The sequence below is a fragment of the Pteropus vampyrus genome, unplaced genomic scaffold (assembly GCF_000151845.1).
Source record: "Pteropus vampyrus isolate Shadow unplaced genomic scaffold, Pvam_2.0 Scaffold486, whole genome shotgun sequence".
NCBI classification, from domain to species: Eukaryota; Metazoa; Chordata; class Mammalia; order Chiroptera; family Pteropodidae; genus Pteropus; species Pteropus vampyrus.
The window spans coordinates 62,454-82,317 of NW_011889267.1; the positions used below are offsets into that span (position 1 = coordinate 62,454).

General features: G+C 45.3%; 1 protein-coding gene and 1 pseudogene across 4 annotated transcripts; one reads left to right on the plus strand and one right to left on the minus strand.

The window, feature by feature from the left end:
* Nucleotides 1-23: 23 nt before the first annotated feature.
* On the minus strand, nt 24-142 carry LOC111732735 (annotated as a pseudogene).
* Nucleotides 143-6,304: 6,162 nt separating this feature from the next.
* On the plus strand, nt 6,305-16,481 carry PHB (prohibitin). 4 transcript variants are annotated; one of them, XM_023524668.1, is made up of 8 exons: nt 6,343-6,402; nt 7,022-7,127; nt 7,564-7,678; nt 9,050-9,211; nt 11,198-11,340; nt 11,506-11,622; nt 13,852-13,947; nt 15,314-16,481. In XM_023524668.1, the coding sequence occupies exons 3-8, from the start codon at nt 7,591-7,593 to the stop codon at nt 15,524-15,526; spliced, it is 819 nt and encodes a 272-aa protein (XP_023380436.1). In that variant the 5' UTR covers nt 6,343-6,402; nt 7,022-7,127; nt 7,564-7,590; the 3' UTR covers nt 15,527-16,481. The 4 variants fall into 4 exon arrangements, with proteins under 4 accessions (XP_011380933.1, XP_011380934.1, XP_023380436.1 ...); XM_023524669.1 differs by having other exon boundaries at nt 6,376-6,394; XM_011382631.2 differs by lacking the exon at nt 7,022-7,127 and having other exon boundaries at nt 6,305-6,402.
* The last annotated feature ends 3,383 nt before the right edge of the window (nt 16,482-19,864 follow it).

Below are 19,864 nucleotides of genomic sequence, written 5' to 3' on the forward strand. Positions count from 1 at the left end.
TTTATTTATTTATTTATTTTTCATGCCTATAGCACCTGGTCTTCCTAGGTGGTCTCCCGTCCAAGTACTAACCAGGCCCGAAACTGCTTAGCTCCCGAGATCAGATGGGATTGGGCTTGTTCAGGGTGGCATGGCTATAGACAGAAGTTTTAATTTTAATGAAGTCCAATTTATCGATTTTTTTCTTCTACAGTTTGTGCTTTTTGTGTCCTATGTAAAGAAATCTTTACCGTGGTCCTGAAGATTTTCTCTTGCTTTTGTTTTAGAAGTTTTAGCTTTTACGTTTGTGTCCATAATCCATTTCAGGGTAATTTTTGTGTATGGAGTAAAATAAGGGTCAAGTACTTTTGTTTTTTTTTATATAGAAATCCAGCTGTTCCAGTGCCATTTTTTGAAGACTATTGAATTGAATAATATTGTCATCTTTGTCAAAAATCAATTGACCACAGATGTGTGGTTTTATTTTTGAATTCTCTCTTCTGGTCCATTAAGAACAAATATCATACCTTCTAGGCTACTGTAGCTTTATGGATGAATGGACGCTACATCGTCCATGTACACTAAACATTCCAATCTCATTCTCTTTCTCAAAATTGTTTTGCCAATTGTAGGTTCTTTGCAATTCTATATAAATTTTAGAATAGCTTGTCAATTTCTACAAAAAAAAAGCTTTCTGGAATTTTGTTTGAGACTGTTTTAAATCAAAAAGTCAACACAGGAAGAATTGATATTTTAACAGTATTGAATTTTCTCTTCAATGAATATGGTAGAGCTCTCCATTTGTTTAGGTGTCTTAACTTCTCTTAGCAATGTTTGTGGTTTTAATCGTACAAGTGTTATTAAATTTATCTCTAAGTATTTCACGTTTGCGATGTTATTGTAAATAGCATTTTTAACTTTAAATTTCAAAATGTTTATTGCTACTCTTTGTATATTGACCTATGTCCTACATCCTTGCTAAACTCACTTATTGGTTCTAATAGGTTTTTAAAAATGTTTTAGAATTTTCTACAGCCGCAACAAATATGGTTTTACTTCTTTTCCAATCTGTATGCTTCCTATTTTTCTTGCCTATTGTACTGGCACAGACTTCCTAATGTTGAGCAGAGGTGATAAGAATGGACATCTTTGCATGTTCTTGATTTTAGGGGAAAACATTCAATCTCTCATCTCTGTTTTTCTTAGTGGCATCTTGTTCCACTTTCATGGATGGTAGGATCTTTCTCTTTATTTGAGAATATCAATTATAGGGTTGGTTGGTTTGTTTAGATTTTCCATGCTCCTTGCCTTGTCTAATTCTGCCAACTTTTTTGTTTGTGTTGCTTTCGTTTGTTTTCATTTTGCTTAGCTGTTTTTATTTGTTTTGTTTTTTCTTTCATGTTGTGGCTTTTCTCGAATGAACTTATATCACTTGTATAAATGTTCATATGTGAGAGTGAGGTACTGCAGACTGCTGGTTAGTCCTCAAATCATTTCTTTCTTGCTACTTGGCTGCCCAGCTAAAGAATACATTTCTCAGCCTCTTTTGTGACTAGGCGAGGTCACGTAACCAATTTTTAATCAATAAAATGGAGTGAAATTTACATGTGCTGTTTCTGCTTCGTTAGTTTAAACCAAAATTGCTGCCTTGAATTTATGTTTATTTTCCCTTCCTGCAAGCTGGAACACAGATGGCCCATGGTTAGATAAAGATAATCTTTTCAGGGATGGCAAACGAATGAAATGAAAGGAAGCTTGGTCTTTAAATGACCTGTGGAACAAACAGAAGTTAACTTCTATCTTCTTACATTTCTGTATTTGAGGATCTCAGTACAGTAACTTAGACTTTGCTCTAATACTCCAAGCAATACAATCACTGAAAAACCGGTTGGAAGCTTTGCATGCATGTGTGCATTAGTGCTTGTCCAATGGTGAGTTTCACTCTAAAGTAGTGGCTCTCCACACATGGTCCAGGTAACCCTGGAGGTCCTTGAGACCCTTTCAGGAGATACTTGAAATCAAAATTATTTTTAAGATAATATTAAATCATTACTTACTTTTTTAACTTTTATTCTCTCCTGAGTATATGGTAGAATCTTCCAGAGGCTACACAACCTGTGATAGCACAACACAATGAATGAAGAACCCGAGATTTGCAAAAGCATAAAATAATACCACTATAGTTATTTTTCATAAAACTATGTTAACATATGAGTTTATTATTGTTATTTTTAAATGAGTATTTTTAAAATTTCTCATTTTAATTTCAAATATATATAATCCATAATTTAAAAGCTCTTTGGGGTACTGAATAACTTTTAAGAATATAAAGGGGTCCTAAGATAAAAAAAATTGAAGAACCATTGCACTATAATGACCTGCTTGGGCTTTCCATTGGGGATTTCCAACTGTCAGAATCTGAAGGTTTTTTTCTTGAGCTGGTTGTTTCTCCATGGAGGAATTATCCACTTTCCTGCTTAGAAACTTTCAGGGACTTCTCATTGCATTTAAGACAAAACATTTTAGCAAAGCCTACATCTGGCACTTGTTTATTTCACTATTGCAATCTTCTGTAACTCTCCCATTTACTCATTATGCTTGGCCACATTTATCTTCATTTGGTTCCCTCAGTGGAACAAACTTCAACCTGCCTCAAAGCCTTTGCACTGTAGGGAAATGGCTCCACCATGACACTCTGGCAACCTTGCACTTTTCCACATAGTCCACTTAGGCAAGGCTGGAACCTCAGATGAATCAAAGTCTTGGGAGAATACCTTGTGATCCTCCTGTGATCTTGTGAGGAGCTGCTGCTAGGGCACTTCTCATTCCCTCCCTACCTACTAGGAGAGTTGCCATGAGACAGTTTCTCATAGCCTCCAGGTTCTGATGGGATCTGAGGCTTTCTGCCTCAGCTCCCTAAGGACACAGCTGTAAACTCTAATATTCCTTAGCAGCAACAGGCCATTGGCTCCTCAGCAACAGGATGTCCTAACATCTGTGTTGCAGCCATCTGGCCCCATTGGTTTCAGTGTCACCAGACATAGGGCCACTAGGAACTGGTACCTTTGACTATTCTTCGTTTTTTGGTGTCTATGTAAGTAATAAACTGTCTGAATCTAAAAAGGGCTCCTTGTCTCTTTTCTGGCTATCTCCATCAGTTGAACCTTGTCTGTGCCTGCCAGTTACATGCTATTCCCTCTGCTTGAATGCTCTCCTCCCACCCCACCAACCTTTTCCACATCTCACTTTTTTAGCTCTTAACTTAAACATTATCTCTTCATAGAGGCCTCCTTGACCAGCCTGTCCAAAATAGACCCCTTGTGGCAGACACCATCGGTTGCAATTCCAACATCCATTCTCCTTTCCATCTCGTTCCCTGCTAACAAGAACCCCAATTTTGATTTGTTAGGGTTTTGGTGGTCGTGCAGTTTAGGAGAAGCCAGGCCCCTTCCCAGTCCCAGAGGCTGACTCTTGATTTGTTAAGTTCCAACATGGCAATGCCATTCCTTTGCCAACGACTGGTCTAGAAGTGGGCAGATGATAAAATTCTGCCCAACAACACATAAGGGAATGTCTAGTAGGTACTTCTGGAAACTTTCCCTCGCTCTGATAAAAGGATACAAATATGTAACATGCCCTTTTCCTGCCTTCCGACCTTTGGTTATTGTTCTGTGAGAACATTAAGCTTGGACCTTCGGCAGTCATCTTGTAACCTTGAGGGGACAAGCATGAGGACAAAAGTCAACACCTGAAAATGGCAGAGCTAAAAGATGGAAAGACTCTGCATCACTGATAGCCTTGGTGAGCCACTAAATTAACCAAAACCCCAGAACTGCTCTATCCTTGTTACTTGATAAGATGTATTTCCTTATTGCTTAAGCCAGTTGAGTCCACTTTTCTGTTACTTTCAGTCAAAACCTCCCTTAATTGAGTCACACATATCCCCAATCATCTAATATGATGTCTGGGATAGATAGGGCTCCAATCAATGCATATGTGTTAAATGAATGAAGAAAAAGAGATATTCTATAATTGTTTGCTGTAATTACCACCCCTCCCATGTTAGCATTGAGCTAGGGAGTAGAATCAACCTTTGTATATTGCTTACAGAGCTCCCATTCCCACAGTTTGGAAAAGCACAGGCTATGGTATCAGACCTATCTGCCATTTATTAGCTGTGTGACTATAAACAAATTACTTCACTTCTCTGAAGCTTCATTTCTTCATTTCCAAAAGAGTGATATGAAAACAGGATTAAGTAAGATTATGTATTTATGAAGCAACTGGCCTCAGTCAGTATTCAAGACATATTTGTTCTTATGCCCAGCCTGCACACCTGACTAGGAAAAGCGGCTAAAGGGGAAAATGCTCTATGTAGCAATGAATTGGACTCATTCCTAGAGCTGACGTGCCAAAGCTGCTCTATCCCTAATCTTTGCCTCATCAGTTAAATTATTCCAAATGTCCACCTCAGTGTATTTATCTTTCATCTTCTCCATCTCTCCACCTACAACTAGCCCAGGTCTACACAGTGCTCTCATGTCACATGAGTTTCCTGTTACCCTTGCCTACTAAGACACAATTTGGGGAAGTAGAACGAATATAGGGCTCCAATCCAGTCTAGTTCTAACTAGATGAGTGACTTAAGTCATTTAGCCTCTGAACCTCAACTACCTTATCTGTAAAATAGAGACAATGGGCTGTAATGATGCTCAAGTGAGATACTTCAGATACAGAGACTTGAAAATTATAAAACGTTATACAAAAATTGGTTTATTTTAATATTTTCGGCATTTCTGATCATAAGATTAGAATAGAAGGAAATAATACTAAAGCTATTCTTGCAGGATTCTAGAGCATGCATCCTGTCTGTTTCCTGGCCACAGCCTGTCTAATAAGCCACTTCAGTGTCCTTCATTATTCATTCATTCAGCAAATACTTGAGTGTCCACTGTGTGCCAAGCACTATTCTATGTTCTGGGAATAGAACTAAACTTTCAGCTCTCATAGAGCTTGCATTCTAATAGAGGGAAAAAATGTGGTTGGTTAGAGCAAACTCATACCACCTGAAGAGTGCTGCCATGAATATCTCTGGTTATTTGATTGTGCCAAGTGGGGACAAAGAAGAGGGCGGAGAGGTGAGGAGTGAAATGCAGGAAAAAGAAGTTGAAAGAATCCAAAGCTACTAGAATCCAGAAACGGGCCAAGTTTCATCAAAATTAAGCGTCCATACACCACTTAGAGAGTATTCCAGCTAAGAATGCAAAACCTGAATCTAATCAAGAGGAAACATCAGACAAACCCAAAATGAAATTCATTCTTCTTCTTCTTCTTTTTTTTTTTAATGCAGTAAAAGACAGGAAGGCCAAAGAAAATTTTAGGATTAAAGGAGACTAAAGCAATATGAAAAATACAGTACCTAATGTTACACTGCATCGTGTGTAGTGGGGGAGGGAGCGGTTGCTATAAAGTTCATTATTGGGTCAATGGACAAAACTGGAATTCATCAGGTATATTAAAGTTACTCAAGTTACACATGAAAATGTCCTTATTGGGTGGGGTGGGGGAGAATATGAGGAGGAAGGAGGAAAGGAGAGAGGGAGCAAATGAAAAAGTAAATGGAGCAAATTATTAGCAATAGATGAATTTGAGTAAAAGATACACTAGTTCTTTGTACTATTCTTGCAACTTTTCCAAATAAGATGTTTTTTAAAAAAATGTGTCCATCATGAGACCTGGCCTCTAAGCCAAGCCCTTTTGCTAAATCGGTGCTTGACCCTGAATGAATACCTTCCTCTCTCTGGGCCTCGTTTTCTAGCTCAGATGATTTCTAACATTCTCTCTGGCTTTGGCAATCAAGGTCCCACGACTCTCTGGGCGTTTCCACGCAGGGCTGTGAATTAAGGCGGCCCTTCGGTTTCCTTCAAGGTCTCTCAGCCCACCAGTTATTTCATCACAACATTCTCCAAGGCGCCCACGCGTGCTCTTTAATCAGGGTAAACTTGCCCCAGCCCATCGCTCCACCAGTCGCAGGAACAGCAACTCTTTCCGACGGCCCTAGGGCCCACCTTCACGGATGCTCTAGAACCGGTTCAGGACAGGCACGTGCATTTATCCCCAAGGCACTACAGCCCCCAAAAGGCGTTGCGGCAACCTCTAGGCTTTTACCACCAAAGAGAAAAGGTTTTTCAGCTTGAGCTAGCGGCTGCACGGCTCTTCGGGAATTGTAGTTCACCTGCGAAGAGCCAAGGAACCAGGGCAAAGCGTCGAGCCACACTTCCCAGAATGCACGGCGCTCGTCTCTACCAATAGGAGGCGCGGATCTTGGAAGGAAGGCGGGGAAGAGGAGGAGCTGTTGGGCGCATGCGCAGTATGTGTGGCTGGAGAATTCATGTGGAGGTCAGAGTGGAGGCAGGTGAGAAGGTAGGGGAATGGCTGCGGTCCGCGTCTGGGCAACTCTGCAGTCCCTTTCTGCATTCCCATTCGTAGTTTGGGCTAGCGTCGTGCATGCGTGGGTCCGCCTCGTGGGAACGGGGTAAGGGGGTGAGCCCAAGACGAGCCAGGAGTTGCGTAGAGTAAGGGAGGTGTGTATGGGGGCAGGGTGAGAAATAATGCAGAAGCTATTAGAAATGGAAAGACTGAGTAATAAAGGCTGGGCGTCCTGGCCCTGGGATAGGAATGTTTAAATGCAGAAAGAGAGGGCAAGGTAGTCTCAGGAATTGAAGTCTGGGAAGAAAGGAGGGAGGATTTGAGATTGAAGTGCACGGAGACCGTGGGGCGGGGTATTCAAAAGTGCTGGAGTGGATTCTGGTTGGTTCAACTGTGCTCCCGCCCATCCCGCCTCAGCCCTACCCTCCCAATTGTTCTTTGTTATTTTGGTCCCCAAATGTCATCTAGCTCTTGCTTCCATAATAGCAGGTCATTCTTAATACCTGATGTTGAGAAGCAATATGATGAGGAATTAAGCTGTGTCTTTTAGAATTAGACCTCCAAGTTCTAATCCTGGTTTTGCCACTTAATAACTGTGATCTTGCTTGGACAGCTCATGTAACCCCTCTGTGTGCCTCAGTTTCCTCATCCGTAATAATCTACTTCATAGAGGTTGGTGTGAGGATTAAATTGCCAGTAGAAGACTGTCTGATATAAAGGTTAGCTATTATTATCATTTTGCTGTGGGAATCACCATGTAGCACATTCTTTGGGTTATTATTCCAAACCAGAATTGCGCAGAACCAGCCACACAGCCTTTGTCGTTGGGGCCTGCTTGTCCAGAAAATAGGGTGGTTTAGTGTGGTACTAAGTTCCCTATGGGTATTAAGCCCATGCGTCATTCCCATTATTGAAGAAGTGCTCCAGCCCCCTTTTCTTAAGTAGTAGAAAAAGAAAAAAAAAAGCAGAGGAATTGATACTACAATTTTCCAGGCCGTAGAGTGTTATTTATTAGGTGTCTTTTAGTGAATGGTTTAGAGATCTCAGAAATGGGGAAATAAATAGCTAGCTTGAGAAGTGAATATTTTGCAACAGAGAGGGCTTTCTTTGAGGATTTGGGGATCAAATTGTTTTGTTTTGTTTTTACCCTCTTAGGTGTGAGTGGGTCCAGCAGAAGGAGACATGGCTGCTAAAGTGTTTGAGTCCATTGGCAAGTTCGGTCTGGCCTTAGCTGTTGCCGGAGGCGTGGTGAACTCTGCCTTGTATAATGGTGAGGCACTGAAGGGTGGTGGGTCATTGCCCTGTGCTGGAGGATTTCTATTGGTCTACACAGCCCATAGGACACTCCTGATGGTAGTGATGCTGTCTGCGAATGTGTTTGTGACCAAGAGGACTCACCTACTGCCATTCCACAGTATATGGTTGCATTGTCATCAGAGCCTCTGTTCTTTTAGCCATAGGTTCTCTCAGAGCCTTTATTCACAAAGAGCCTACCAGCCTGGTTGCTGGTTGGATGTTGCCAGCTGCTCTTGTTACTTTGAAGTGATGCTGCACCACCCAGATGCTGCAGCAGAGTGTCAGGGCCTCACGGGCTAGCTGAAGTGGAAATCTCATTTGTCTCTTCTGCTTGCGTGTGGAAGAACTCAACAAGGCTTTAGAACTGTAGTAACCTTGTCCTGAGCAGGAGCTTTTGCTCTGCTGCAGTTGGTTTGTTGCAGAGAAAATATCTTCGAGATGCATCGCATAGCTTTTAACACTGTGGCAGGGGTTTAAGCTGGCTTTTCTTCTATTCTGCTGTCTGATTTTAAGCAAGTCACAGTTTCCTCACTGGTCAAGCAATGGGATTGAACTAGTTTATCTTTAAGCCCCCTTCCAACTGCGATATTCTCTAATTTTCACTGTTGGAAAGCAGCAGTGGATTGACTCACGTCGTGTGTGATGTCCAACAAGAGGAGGATTCATTTCAGAACGAAGATATTTGAACCAATGCTAATGTCCAGAAAGGCAGACACAGAAAGCAGATGATCTGAAGAGCCTGCTTGGCTTATGTGGCACAGCTTTATACTCTAATCTTTTTGGCTACCCCCACACAACTAGACAGTAATCACCATCATCAGTTTCTCTCGGAATCAACAAGACAACTCTGTAACCCTTTGAAACCTTAGAGAAGCAAGCTATTAGAAAGAAAGAGTGTGGCCTTCCATGTTTTAGGATTTCCATAGTGGGGGTGCTACTTCTGGGAACACTGGGTTAAATTGGAATTAGGTTGGACTGTGGTAACAGTGAAGACCTTGGGGAGTTTTAGAAAGAAGTTTTGGGAGATGATTTCTGGAAATGTGTTGGTGGGAGCTTGGGGATGGGGTGGTTAATCAGAAAACCAGCAGTCAATTGTTTCAAGGAGAAAGGATGCTGAGGAATAGATCCTATTACCAAAGTCCTTGGGAAGACACATGGAGACAGGAAGTGGTTGCTTAGTTTTGTAGCTATTTAGAAGCCTCTAGAGACCAGAAATACAGGAAGACAGAGCAGGAGAGGGGAGACTTAATAAATGGACAGAAAGCACCAAGAATCTTTCAAAAGGCATGATTCTTTTGGGGAAAGGGTGAGGGGATTTTTCTGACCTGTCATCCTTCATTCCTAGTGGACGCTGGGCACAGAGCTGTCATCTTTGACCGGTTCCGTGGAGTGCAGGACATCGTGGTAGGGGAAGGGACTCACTTTCTCATCCCTTGGGTACAGAAACCAATTATCTTTGACTGCCGCTCTCGACCACGTAATGTGCCAGTAATCACTGGTAGCAAAGGTGAGTCTTGCCTGTGGGTTAGGTAGAGAGGGTGGAAGGGGTACTATGGGATCCAGAAGAGGTTGAACTTCACCTAAGAATTCCTAGTGTATTTTCTCTGGAGAGTTTTATGTGGATCCAGAGGAAAAAATACACACTTCAGGTACACACACAACTGTACAAATTTAGAGAAATACACACAGATCTATTTCAAGAGTTACCTAGTGATCCAATTAAAGAAATCTAAGTGCCTTTGCTCTCTCAGTTGACCCTTTCTGTTGGTTCTTGTTCCCCAGAGTGACTATATAAAGCGATCTCTAGCTATTCTGTTTGCCCTCACAGCTGACTTACCCTTTGCCTTGCTTTCTAAGACCTCTCTTTCCAGCAGCGCTGACCTCCCATCATTATCTCACAGGCTGAGGCCCACATTCCTGAGAGCAGTCCCCTGGTGTCCCACACCCCAATAGATTGTCAGTTGGAACCTAAAATGAATTGCTATCACTGTTCTCCCCACCATCCTACACACAGAGGTGCACAGGCAGTAAATGGAATAGCAGATGCCGGCTCAGAAGTGACATTTCCACAGCAAGAGGAGAGGGTCACATGAACGTTGGTTTATCATCTCGATAACACTTGATGCCTTCGGTGCTATTCCTCAGCACTGTAACTGTGCTGGGTCGGAGGGTGGGATAGTTCAAAGATGACTAAAGCAGGGGCCTTTAGGAGCTCAGTCTAGCTAGAGAGAGAGACTTGTGAACAAACAAGTCTGGTGGAGTGTGTTAGAGCCAAGCTCGTACGAAGTGTCTGGGGAGCAGAGAGGAGAGCAGCTAGCTCCATGGGCGGCTGGGCAGGCACCTGCAGGGAACTTACGTCTAAGCTGGAACTGTAGAGTGAGCAGTGTGTCAGGCAGAGGCGGGAGAAGGGCAAATTGGTATTGCATAATCTGTCTTGTATCTTCTGGCCAGAGAGAGGAAGGAACCTCTGGTAAAGGATCTAGCTTGCCTACTACAAAAGAGGAAATCAAAGGTGGGATGTTCTCTGAGAAACATAAAATCTAAACTTCCCACTTCTTTGGGATTTCTTTCTCTACTGTTTGGCAGTTGTTCTAAGGATACATTATGTTCTTATCTTCAAAACTGTCGATAGAGACTTCCAGAGATCAGGGACTTGTGTGTATACATTTCCCAGGTTTCTTGGTGCCTGGTTCAGGACTCTGTCTCAGTAGTTGGTTCATTTTTTGATGACTACAGGAAGCTGTGACATTACTTTAGCTCTGAGCAGGCCTGAATTGTCAGGAGAAGTTGGATTTCCCTCCCTGGGTCCTTTGACCAGCCGAGTAATGAAAAGTGGGCTCTAGATGATTCTGATAGCCCCTTACATCTGTTGCACTTTGACAGAGTGCTTTTATATTTGTTTTCTCCATCAGTTTCCCCCAATGTGCCTGGAAGGCAGATGAAATCATCTCCATTCTTACAGACAAGGAACTAAGCTGAGATTCACTAAGGCTTAGTGAGGGAGGTCACATAATTAGTAAACAGCAGAGTGGGACTGCAGCCCAGGCCTTTTGACTGCTCGTCCAATCCAAAGTGGACTATTTCTGCTGAAGCCAAGGAAACTTCTCTAAAGCATGCTCCTGACTTGGGCCATATTCACCAAGCCTTGGAAAGGCCTCACCCTAGAATTCTTGGCATTGACCTAGCTGTTTACTTAAAATATTCAGTGTTCCAAATATCCCATAGTGCCTACTAGACTTATAATCTTAATTGCTTATATCAGAGGGCATTCAGGACATACCGAAAAGCCATCGTCACTGGAAACCTTTAAGTTCCTAACGGATCCTCTTCTGGGTTCCCGACCAAGGAAACCAGCACTTGTGCTCCTTGCCCTCTAGGGTCCTATAATCAGCAACTTTACTTATAATTTATAGCAAATTTGGGGTAGGAGAGGTCACATGGAAGGCCATTGTGATTTTTATTTTTAACTCCAGCATTTGTCTTCTTCCCTAAGATTTACAGAATGTCAACATCACCCTGCGCATCCTTTTCCGGCCTGTTGCTAGCCAGCTTCCCCGCATCTACACCAGCATTGGAGAGGACTATGATGAGCGAGTGCTGCCCTCCATCACTACAGAGATCCTCAAGTCTGTGGTGGTGAGTGGACAGGGCCTCAGCCATAAGCCGAGAGCACGGCCAAGAGAACACTAGGGGGCAGGGAGAGCTTGGCAGTGGGCGGATTGGATGTAGCTGGTAGGTTCTTGGTTTCCTTTCTGCTTCCTCATTATCCTGACCGGCTCCTCTGCCCTCCCTTGGAACCAGGCTCGCTTCGATGCTGGAGAACTCATCACCCAGAGAGAGCTGGTCTCCAGACAGGTGAGCGACGACCTTACGGAGAGGGCTGCAACCTTCGGGCTCATTCTGGATGATGTGTCCTTGGTAAGATCCTTGGGGAGCCTGCAGGGAGGGGCTTCAGTGCTTGTTGAGGTGCCTGGCTCCATTTCTAGCTAGACACTCTTAGTTTCTGCCTTCCACTTTCCTAGATGTGAGACTTGAAAGCGTGGAAACTTCGTGACTGTATGAGGCTCTCTCCTTGGGTTTATTTTCAGACAAGTTTCTTTTATTTCACCTCTGTCACACACATTTTTCTTTTGACTTGTGGCCCTACCCTCTTGGGTAATCTAACCGTGAGTTTTTTTTCTCGTTCCCCAAACCATGAGTGTTCCCGAGATCTCAGGAAGTGATGTCTTGTTAACCTTGTTTGACACAGGAAGAAGCTGCCCGATGAGACCAGAGAACCACTCGGATAGTCTTTCTCCCTAGTGCAGACCTCCCAACCTGACCCCTGGGAATTTCCTAACACTTAGAGTCCAAAGCTCAGTGAGGTGAGCTCTGAGAACCTCAGTGAAAGGTGATAGAGTGTAAGTGAAGGGTTCTGTTCCCCAAAGCCTGGTATGGGGGGCAAGGGACACCTCTGAGGCATAAGCTGTCCTCCTGAGACTGCATATCTGTGTATTTATATGATATTGAATGCCATAACTCAGGCAGAAAGCAATACAGGTGGAATAGCATTTCAGATTGAGGAGGCAAGGGGCAGGGTCATGTTTCTAGATTTCTGGGAAAAAAACATTTGGAGCGATTTGTTGGAGTGGTGAGGTAGAGTGTTTCCTGTTCCTTTCTCCTGTGCATCGCTAGGGAAAGGCACCATTTCCCCCTCAACATCTGTGCAGCTGTTTAAACAGTCACACTACAACACCAGGTGCTAGCCCTCAGGCCTCGGCTCCACCTTGCACCAATTGCTGGCAGTTGAAGGGCTTGTGGGCTCCCTCTACTGGCAAGATGCCAGGCTGCAGCCATTTGGCTCCTCTGACAAGCGATTCCTCAGGCTCTCCCACTTAGTTTAACCTGAACACCTTGGCTGTGAGAAAATGCTAAGTAAAAACCTAAGGAGAAGCTTGGCATTTTGCTAGACTTTAACCACATAGTCCGTTCTGGGGAAATGTGGGCTGACCACAAGAAACCATATCTAAGAGGTGTGAGAAGAAAATTAGATTTTGTGGAGAATTTGCTGCCCTCAGCTGGCCCTTTTAGAAAGAAATTTTATTCCTTAATTGCACATTTCATTTTTCATCTCTCAGGATTATTTTCTTCCCCAAACTTTGAACAAGAGTCCAAAAGTGGAACAGGCAAAGTAGAACAGTGCAGTTTAAGAGTCAGAAGTGTTAAGAATTCTGGAAGGCAGTGGGACCATGATACTCTTCAGTATCAAATTTTGAGCTACTTATATTAAACAACAAAAAAGCAGAGTTTGGGAGAGTAGAGGAGAGAATGAAACAAATAGAATTTAATAACAAAACCAACGCTATTCTTCCCTTGTATGTCTTCCTTTTTAGTAAACAGTTGGATAAATAAGTAAATCATTCTAGACTAGGCATTAGGAGTTCCGAGATCTTTTCCCATTGTTTCTATCATCATTAGAGACAGTCAGTTCAGCCAAGTCTGTTATTTATGTTATTAAGGAAGGTCTGTGGATAATCAGAATTTTAAACCCTCTCCCGAAGCAATAGCTTTACCTGCCTTCTCTTTTAAACCCTTTACCAGAAGCACTCACTCGTAGGGAATACCATGATTTGCGTTCCACGTTCTGTCTTCCTCTTCCTGTTTTGTGTTGGAGGTGCTGTGAGAAAGAAGTGGACTGGTTAATCTATAAGCACAGAGCATCAGGCTCTTGAATTCCTGAGAACCAGCTGCCTCCTTCACTCTCAGGGGCTCAGTTTTCCATCCGGCCTCCCTGGAGGCGTCAAACAGACCATCACAGGACCTTGGAAGAGTACTAGTCTGTGGTGGGGTCCTAGAACCCACAGGTCTCCTCCCCTAGGGAGGTGGTCAGTTGAATAGATACCTTCGGTGCCTGTGGGCCGTCTTTTACTTGTGACCGTCACACTGAGAGTGATAGAATGATGTACAGGAGCAGTTTGGGCAGCTGAGGATTCTGGGGCATAAACTCTGTTTGGACATGGATATGGAGGTGAAAGGGTGTTCTGGCCTCACGATGCCTCCAGCTGCTAGAGCCATTCCTGGCCCCTTCCTTCCAGTGGCCACGGGGGCCTCACAGCCACGCTGTCTAAGCAATTACACTGCCTCATCACACTCACTGTCTCCCCTTAGACGCATCTGACTTTCGGGAAGGAGTTCACAGAAGCGGTAGAAGCCAAACAGGTGGCCCAGCAGGAAGCGGAGAGGGCCAGATTTGTGGTGGAAAAGGTGAGCGTTCAACCAGATGGAGGAGCCTCTCTCCCCTTTCTCTTGTGCTCAGCCTCCTCGTTTGCTGGGTGGCCTGGAAATTCATCATCTGTCATCTCTCTTTCCGGGATCATTGGAAGGGGATTGCAGGGACTGTACTCCTGCAATTGGTTCCAGAGCCTTGGGGTCCAGTCAGGGATATGTGAAGTAAACGTTCCTAAATCACTGAAGGGTCATTTTTTTTCCACTTCCGTAAGATCAGAAACACTCCTACGAATAAAAATGTTTTTTCCTGTAATATTTTCAGTTTCACTGAGAAGTCATTTTTAACCGTAGTTACACAGTGCAAGCCGACAGCCAAAAGGATCAGACGTTGCGCCAGATGCTCTGCTGTCAGTTGATTTTTTTCCGAGTGCTTAAATCCATCCAGATGTGTCAGAGAGTGATGGGACACAGTGTATTTGCATAGCAGCCTGGTCTTCCTGGTCTCCGCAGAGGTGTATTTATTTCTTGCTGTCCCCTTCTCACCACTAATTCTCGTGAGTTGGTATTCTAATCGAAGACCACTGAGTCCTTAAAATCAAGGAAAAGAGGGATATATGGGTGGCCAGCATTTAACTTTAGAGAATGCAAACTGTGAACAGAGACTTTTTTTTACTTTGTGTCTACCTAAGACTCTGACATATTTAAGACTGTGCCTGGGGATCCTAGGTGCTCAATAAACATGTATCGAGAGAATAGTCACAGAGCCTAGCCGTTTAGCTGTTTCAAAATTGTGTGTTAATTTCAGAGAAGCGTGGTACTGTACTCCTCACATGCCTCCGAAGGTCATGCATTATAGATAGAGGTCCTGTCGATACAGGTAGGGAAAGCCTAGGAGATGGCCTAAGAGATCTCATTCTGGGTGCCTGAGTTCCCAGTCAGGAACCACTTGAGCTGGTAGGTTCCTCTAGGGAGTATCACGCATGCCTGCTTTTCCTACTTAGCTACACTGGTTTTGGTGAAAGTCATTGACTTGGGACTGGGGGGGAAAGATGAACCTGGGGAATGATTCCACCTTTCTTTCTCTTCCGTTTTCCTTGGCCTGGGCTCCTCCTGGCTCAGAGTAGGGCGGCCAGACTAGGTTGCTGTGAATATTAATGAAGACTTTGAAATAAGACAGCCGTTGATGCAGGCAACAGAAGTGTGTCCCTACAGTGATGAGAAGTGGGCGGTACAGGACAGGAGGATCAGGTGGCCAGTGTTGACCCCATCCAGAGGGGGAGGCAAATTCCAGGAATTCCTTCAGGAACCAGTATAGGTGCCTAACCTGGGCCTTCGAGGCTGTAGCCTGCCCTCCAAGACCCTGAGGTGTGATCTTGGTCTCTCTCCTCCTCTGCTCTCTTAGGCCGAGCAGCAAAAGAAGGCAGCTATCATCTCTGCTGAGGGCGATTCCAAGGCCGCCGAGCTGATCGCCAACTCGCTTGCCACTGCGGGCGATGGCCTGATTGAGCTGCGCAAGCTGGAAGCCGCGGAAGACATCGCATACCAGCTCTCACGCTCTCGGAACATCACCTACCTGCCAGCCGGGCAGTCGGTGCTCCTTCAGCTGCCGCAGTGAGGCCTGCCCTGCCTGCACCTCCTCGGGCCATCTGGGCCACAGCCCCGAGGATTCTTAACACCGCCTTCCTTCTGCCCACCCCACCCCCCCGCCCCCCCAGAATCACTGTGAAATTTCGTGATTGGCTTAAAGTGAAAGAAATAAAAGTAAAATCACTTCGGATCTCTTATTACTCTATCGGACGAAACTGTTTCATTCTTCTCATTTCCATCCACTTTTTTATCCACCTCCCTACCAAAAATTGCCAAGTGCCTACGCAGACCAGCTTGGCTCTTCAGGGCCTGCTGGAGCTCCAGCCTAAACACTGGCAATTGGCAGAAGAAAGGCAGGGGCACATGTGTGATGGGCTGGGGAGCACAGTTGTGAGCCTGAGTAAACGCGTATCCTCCAACCCATCATTTACTCAAGATTTGAAGAAGATGGCACACAGTCGAATCGAGAACTCGGGCCTCTATTTTTTCCAGTGGTTCCGGCACAGACCCAGCTGAAGAGAGGTGCTGGGGAGTGTCAGAGAGGAAGTGGTCTGTCTCTTACCATAAGGCTGATTAACTGTGGGGCCAGCGGAAGCAGGTGTGTGCAAACTGGGCATGGGTTGAGGAATCTGCCCCTGTGAAGGTGGGTGGGCCTGATTTGCTGCCCCCCAAGGGTCCTACGACTGGGATGGACTTGGATAGTGAGAGAGCAGGCCTGGACTGAGATGTGAGTCCTCTGGAAGACTTCCTCTCCAGCCCCCACCTTGGTGTCTCTCAAATACCCGCCGGAATTCCAACTTGAAAGATTGCATCCTGCTGGGGCTGAATGTGCCTGCCAAAGATGTGTGCATCCTGCATTCCTGGCTCCTTTGTTCCAAGACTGCCCCTCTAGAGGGCTCTGTGCCTGTGCTTTGAAGGAAAAGACCACAGGAAGAAAACAAACGTGTGTAAATTGCTGTCAATAAATGACACCCAACCTTCCAGCTCAGTCTTCTGGGATTGTTTTTTTGTTTTTTTGTTTGTTTGTGGTGGGAGCCATGGGATGAGGACAGAACGTTCTAGCAGTTTTTGTGTGCACGTGTTTGTATTGCCAGCTGGGATAGAATCTCTAGCAAAGCAGAAAATGAGTTTCAGAAAACCCTTTGTTCTGTGTTTCAGTTGCATCCCCAACCGAAGTGAATCTCAGTGCTATCAGGTGAGGTTTGTCAGGAGATGGGCTCTTAGGAGGTGTGGGTAAGTGGAAGGTCATTAACTCCCCTCCATGGCTTTGGTACCACTGCTAAACGAGTTGTAGGCCTGCCCACCAAGTGTCAGCAGCACTGCCCTGACGGGAGGGAAGTGATTGACATAAAATACATGAATGTGATAGCCCTCGGTGTGCTCTAGCTTGATTTTTATATACGTCAGATGGCTTTGAGGGCTCTGCTGTGGATTTATACTGCTTATTCTGCTTTGCTTTGATGTGGAAATGACATTTGAGAGGGGGCCAAAGTTACGCACTGGGGATGGTAGGGACGGGAAGCAGAACTGCAATTGAGAGATGAGCCATGCCAATCACCCACCTCAAATTCTTTTAGGCACAAAACGGAAACGATGTGCATTGAGTGCTCACGTTGACTGCTTTAACCTCTGCTCTCAGTTTAATCCCTGGGCCCAGCACCTGCCAAGGTGAGCGTCCTCTGACCTGGATTCTGCATTTCCTCTCCTGAGTGATAGGGCCAGCTGTCAGCTGGGAAAGGTGGGAATGGATGCACACATGTAGGGTGGGCCTGAGGACTGAGTTCTCCCATCCCCGCACCCTGCTCCCCTCCCAGGGCCTCTCAACAGGAGTCTAGTTCCTTCCCATCCCCCCATGGTTAAGCGTGCATTGGGCTCCTGACCCTCAGCTGATCCTCACAAAAGTTTCATTCTGCTGGATGCTCCCACTGGCCTCCTGACTAGCCCATCTCCCTACCAGCTCCCCAGCATCACTTATCTCAGGATATCTCTTCCTACTTTTGTTTTTTTGTTTTTTTTTGTTTTTTTTTTTTTTTTTGCTGCAAAAATAGGCCTGCAAACGATGGGGTGCCTAGACTCAGAAAATGTGTTAAAGATTGGAGCAGAATGAGCATAATTTTTAAATAGGTTCCAGACCGGCTTCTACTCTGCGGCCGTCCTCCTTTCCTGCCATTTATGGCTTTGGACACCCTTCTTGGGGGCAGGGGCAGGAGGCTCCTCTCTTCCCCAGGCCCATTTTAAAAGAGCAGTTGTGTTTTTTGCATTTGGCAGGAGATTGGGTTTCAGGCTCTGGGTGTCTGCAGGGGAGCCCTCTGCAGCTTCTGGGTTCCTTCTGCCTCAGGTCAGCCCTTTTTGGGGCAGACAGACCACGGTCCTGCTGGTTTTGCCGTTAGCCTCCCTGCCATGGATGGTGCCAGTGGGAGCCGGGGGCCTCATTCTGCCTTGACTTCCGCCAAGCAGTAATTCTTTTCACAAATGTTCAAGGGTTGTTAACTGGCTGCTTAGCCCTAGAGTCCCCTGATGGCCTCTGGGTTTCTGCAGAAGCTACCACAATGGGCCTTTATCAGCTCGGGATTCTCTGGGCTGTGGATCAAAAGCCACGTCCTGTCTTGGCCAGGGTAGGGGCAGAAAAGGGAGGGTCTTCCCCTCTCCTTTGGTCAACCTGAATAGTTCCCTTGTTCAGGCTCCGAGGGGTTGCTTACTAAGAAGGGAGTGGGCCCTGGGCAGGGAGGGGAGAGAAAAACCCTCAAAGTGTTGCCCTTTTCCTTCCTAGTTTTGCACACATTCTGCCAATGTGGACCGATGGGGAAGGAGTTATGTCGTGGTCATCCCCAGGTGGGTTGATTTGAAAGACAGGAAGAGACAATGAAATATCAGTCAAATCCTGATTTAGCAAATGCTATTCTAATAGGACATTCCAGCAATCAGCTGGGGACTGTGCATTTAGGACCTCCCTCGACCTTTGCCATCCACCAGTAATTGTGGGTAAATCGGCCCACCCTGATTGAAAATAACCTAGGTTAGAGGTTGCAGGAGGTGGTAACAGATTTCCCCGCCTTTCCTAGACCTCCATGCATCCTGCACACTGCTCCAAACTTCATTGATCTAAAGCAGATCTCATCTCCTCCCTCCTGAAAAATTTTCGGTGGCCACTCCTTGCTTGCTTAATTAAGTACAAGTGTCTTATCCTGGCATTTGGGGCCCTCCATGGTCTGGACTCTACTTTTCTGGTCCGACTTTACACTTTATTGCTTGCTTTCCCAAATCTACCTGGTGGTTCCCATGGAGTGGGGAGTGTCATTTGAAAATGCAACTGGAAAGGGGAAGCAGCAGGTGAGGAGGAGGGGAGGTGGCAGGGTTACTACCAGACCTACTTTGTATGGGACGGACCCAACGACAAAAAATTGCCCCCAAAGTAACGATAATAATACCTCCACTTTGGTGGGGGGAAAAAGCCCACCAAACTGAGTTTCTTGCTCTTGTCTGCATAACCCCTCCCCCATATACTTACCTCACCCCCTTTGCTTACGGTGTCACTTCATCCTGGACAGCCCTCTCCCCACATTTCACAGGTCCAGGGGTCCCCTATCCTTTGATTTCTAGCTCAAAATCTTTCTCTTCCACAAAACTTCTGCCGATGTCCCTCCTCCCTGCCTCCATGACCTGTCCCTTGCCTGAACTGCTAGTCCACACTCCCGTGAGGCATTTAGCACTCTCCTCATTGGGTTGTAGTTATGTCTGCGTTCTCTCTCCTACTCTACGTTTCTGGAGGGCAGGACACTTACACCATTCACTGTTCCTTTCTCTTTTTCCTTCTTCCCCTTAACCACCCCTAATCTTTTTTGCCAAGCCAAACATGCCCGATGGGAAGAACTGAATGTTTGTCAAATGAATAGATGAGGAAACAGAGTACGCGACTGAGGTTAGAAACGAGGGCTGAAAGTTAAGGTCTTTGAATTCTCCCACACCATTCTGTTGAGTTACCTCAAGCTACTCTGCACGGGGCTTCTCAGGGTCTAGCAGGCCAGCCCACCCACTTAGTACCCACCCTGGTCGATTCCCCAGTCTCATCTCTCTTCCGCTGCCTAGGCTTCCGTGCGCAGACTCTCCCCTCGCTGTCGCCTGCCCGCAGCTCACCCTCTCCTCTGTCTGCAGCACCCCTCCTTTCTCTTTTTTTTTTAAGTTTATTGGGGTAACATTGGTAATATGATTATATAGTTTTCAGGTGTACATTATAATTTGATATCTACATATTCTATTGTGTGATTACCACCCAGAGTCTAGCTTCCTTCGGCTACCATATATTTGATCCCCTTTACCCACTTCACCCTTCCTCTACTCCCCTATATATGACCCCCCTTTACCCCAT

Bases quoted from the DNA above. Each gene is read 5' to 3' on its own strand.
- PHB (XM_011382631.2), top strand. From the start codon at position 7,591: ATGGCTGCTAAAGTGTTTGAGTCCATTGGCAAGTTCGGTCTGGCCTTA. The intron at 7,679-9,049 runs GTGAGGCACTGA...CTTCATTCCTAG, and splicing joins GAACTCTGCCTTGTATAATG to TGGACGCTGGGCACAGAGCT. The intron at 11,623-13,851 runs GTAAGATCCTTG...GTCTCCCCTTAG, and splicing joins TTCTGGATGATGTGTCCTTG to ACGCATCTGACTTTCGGGAA.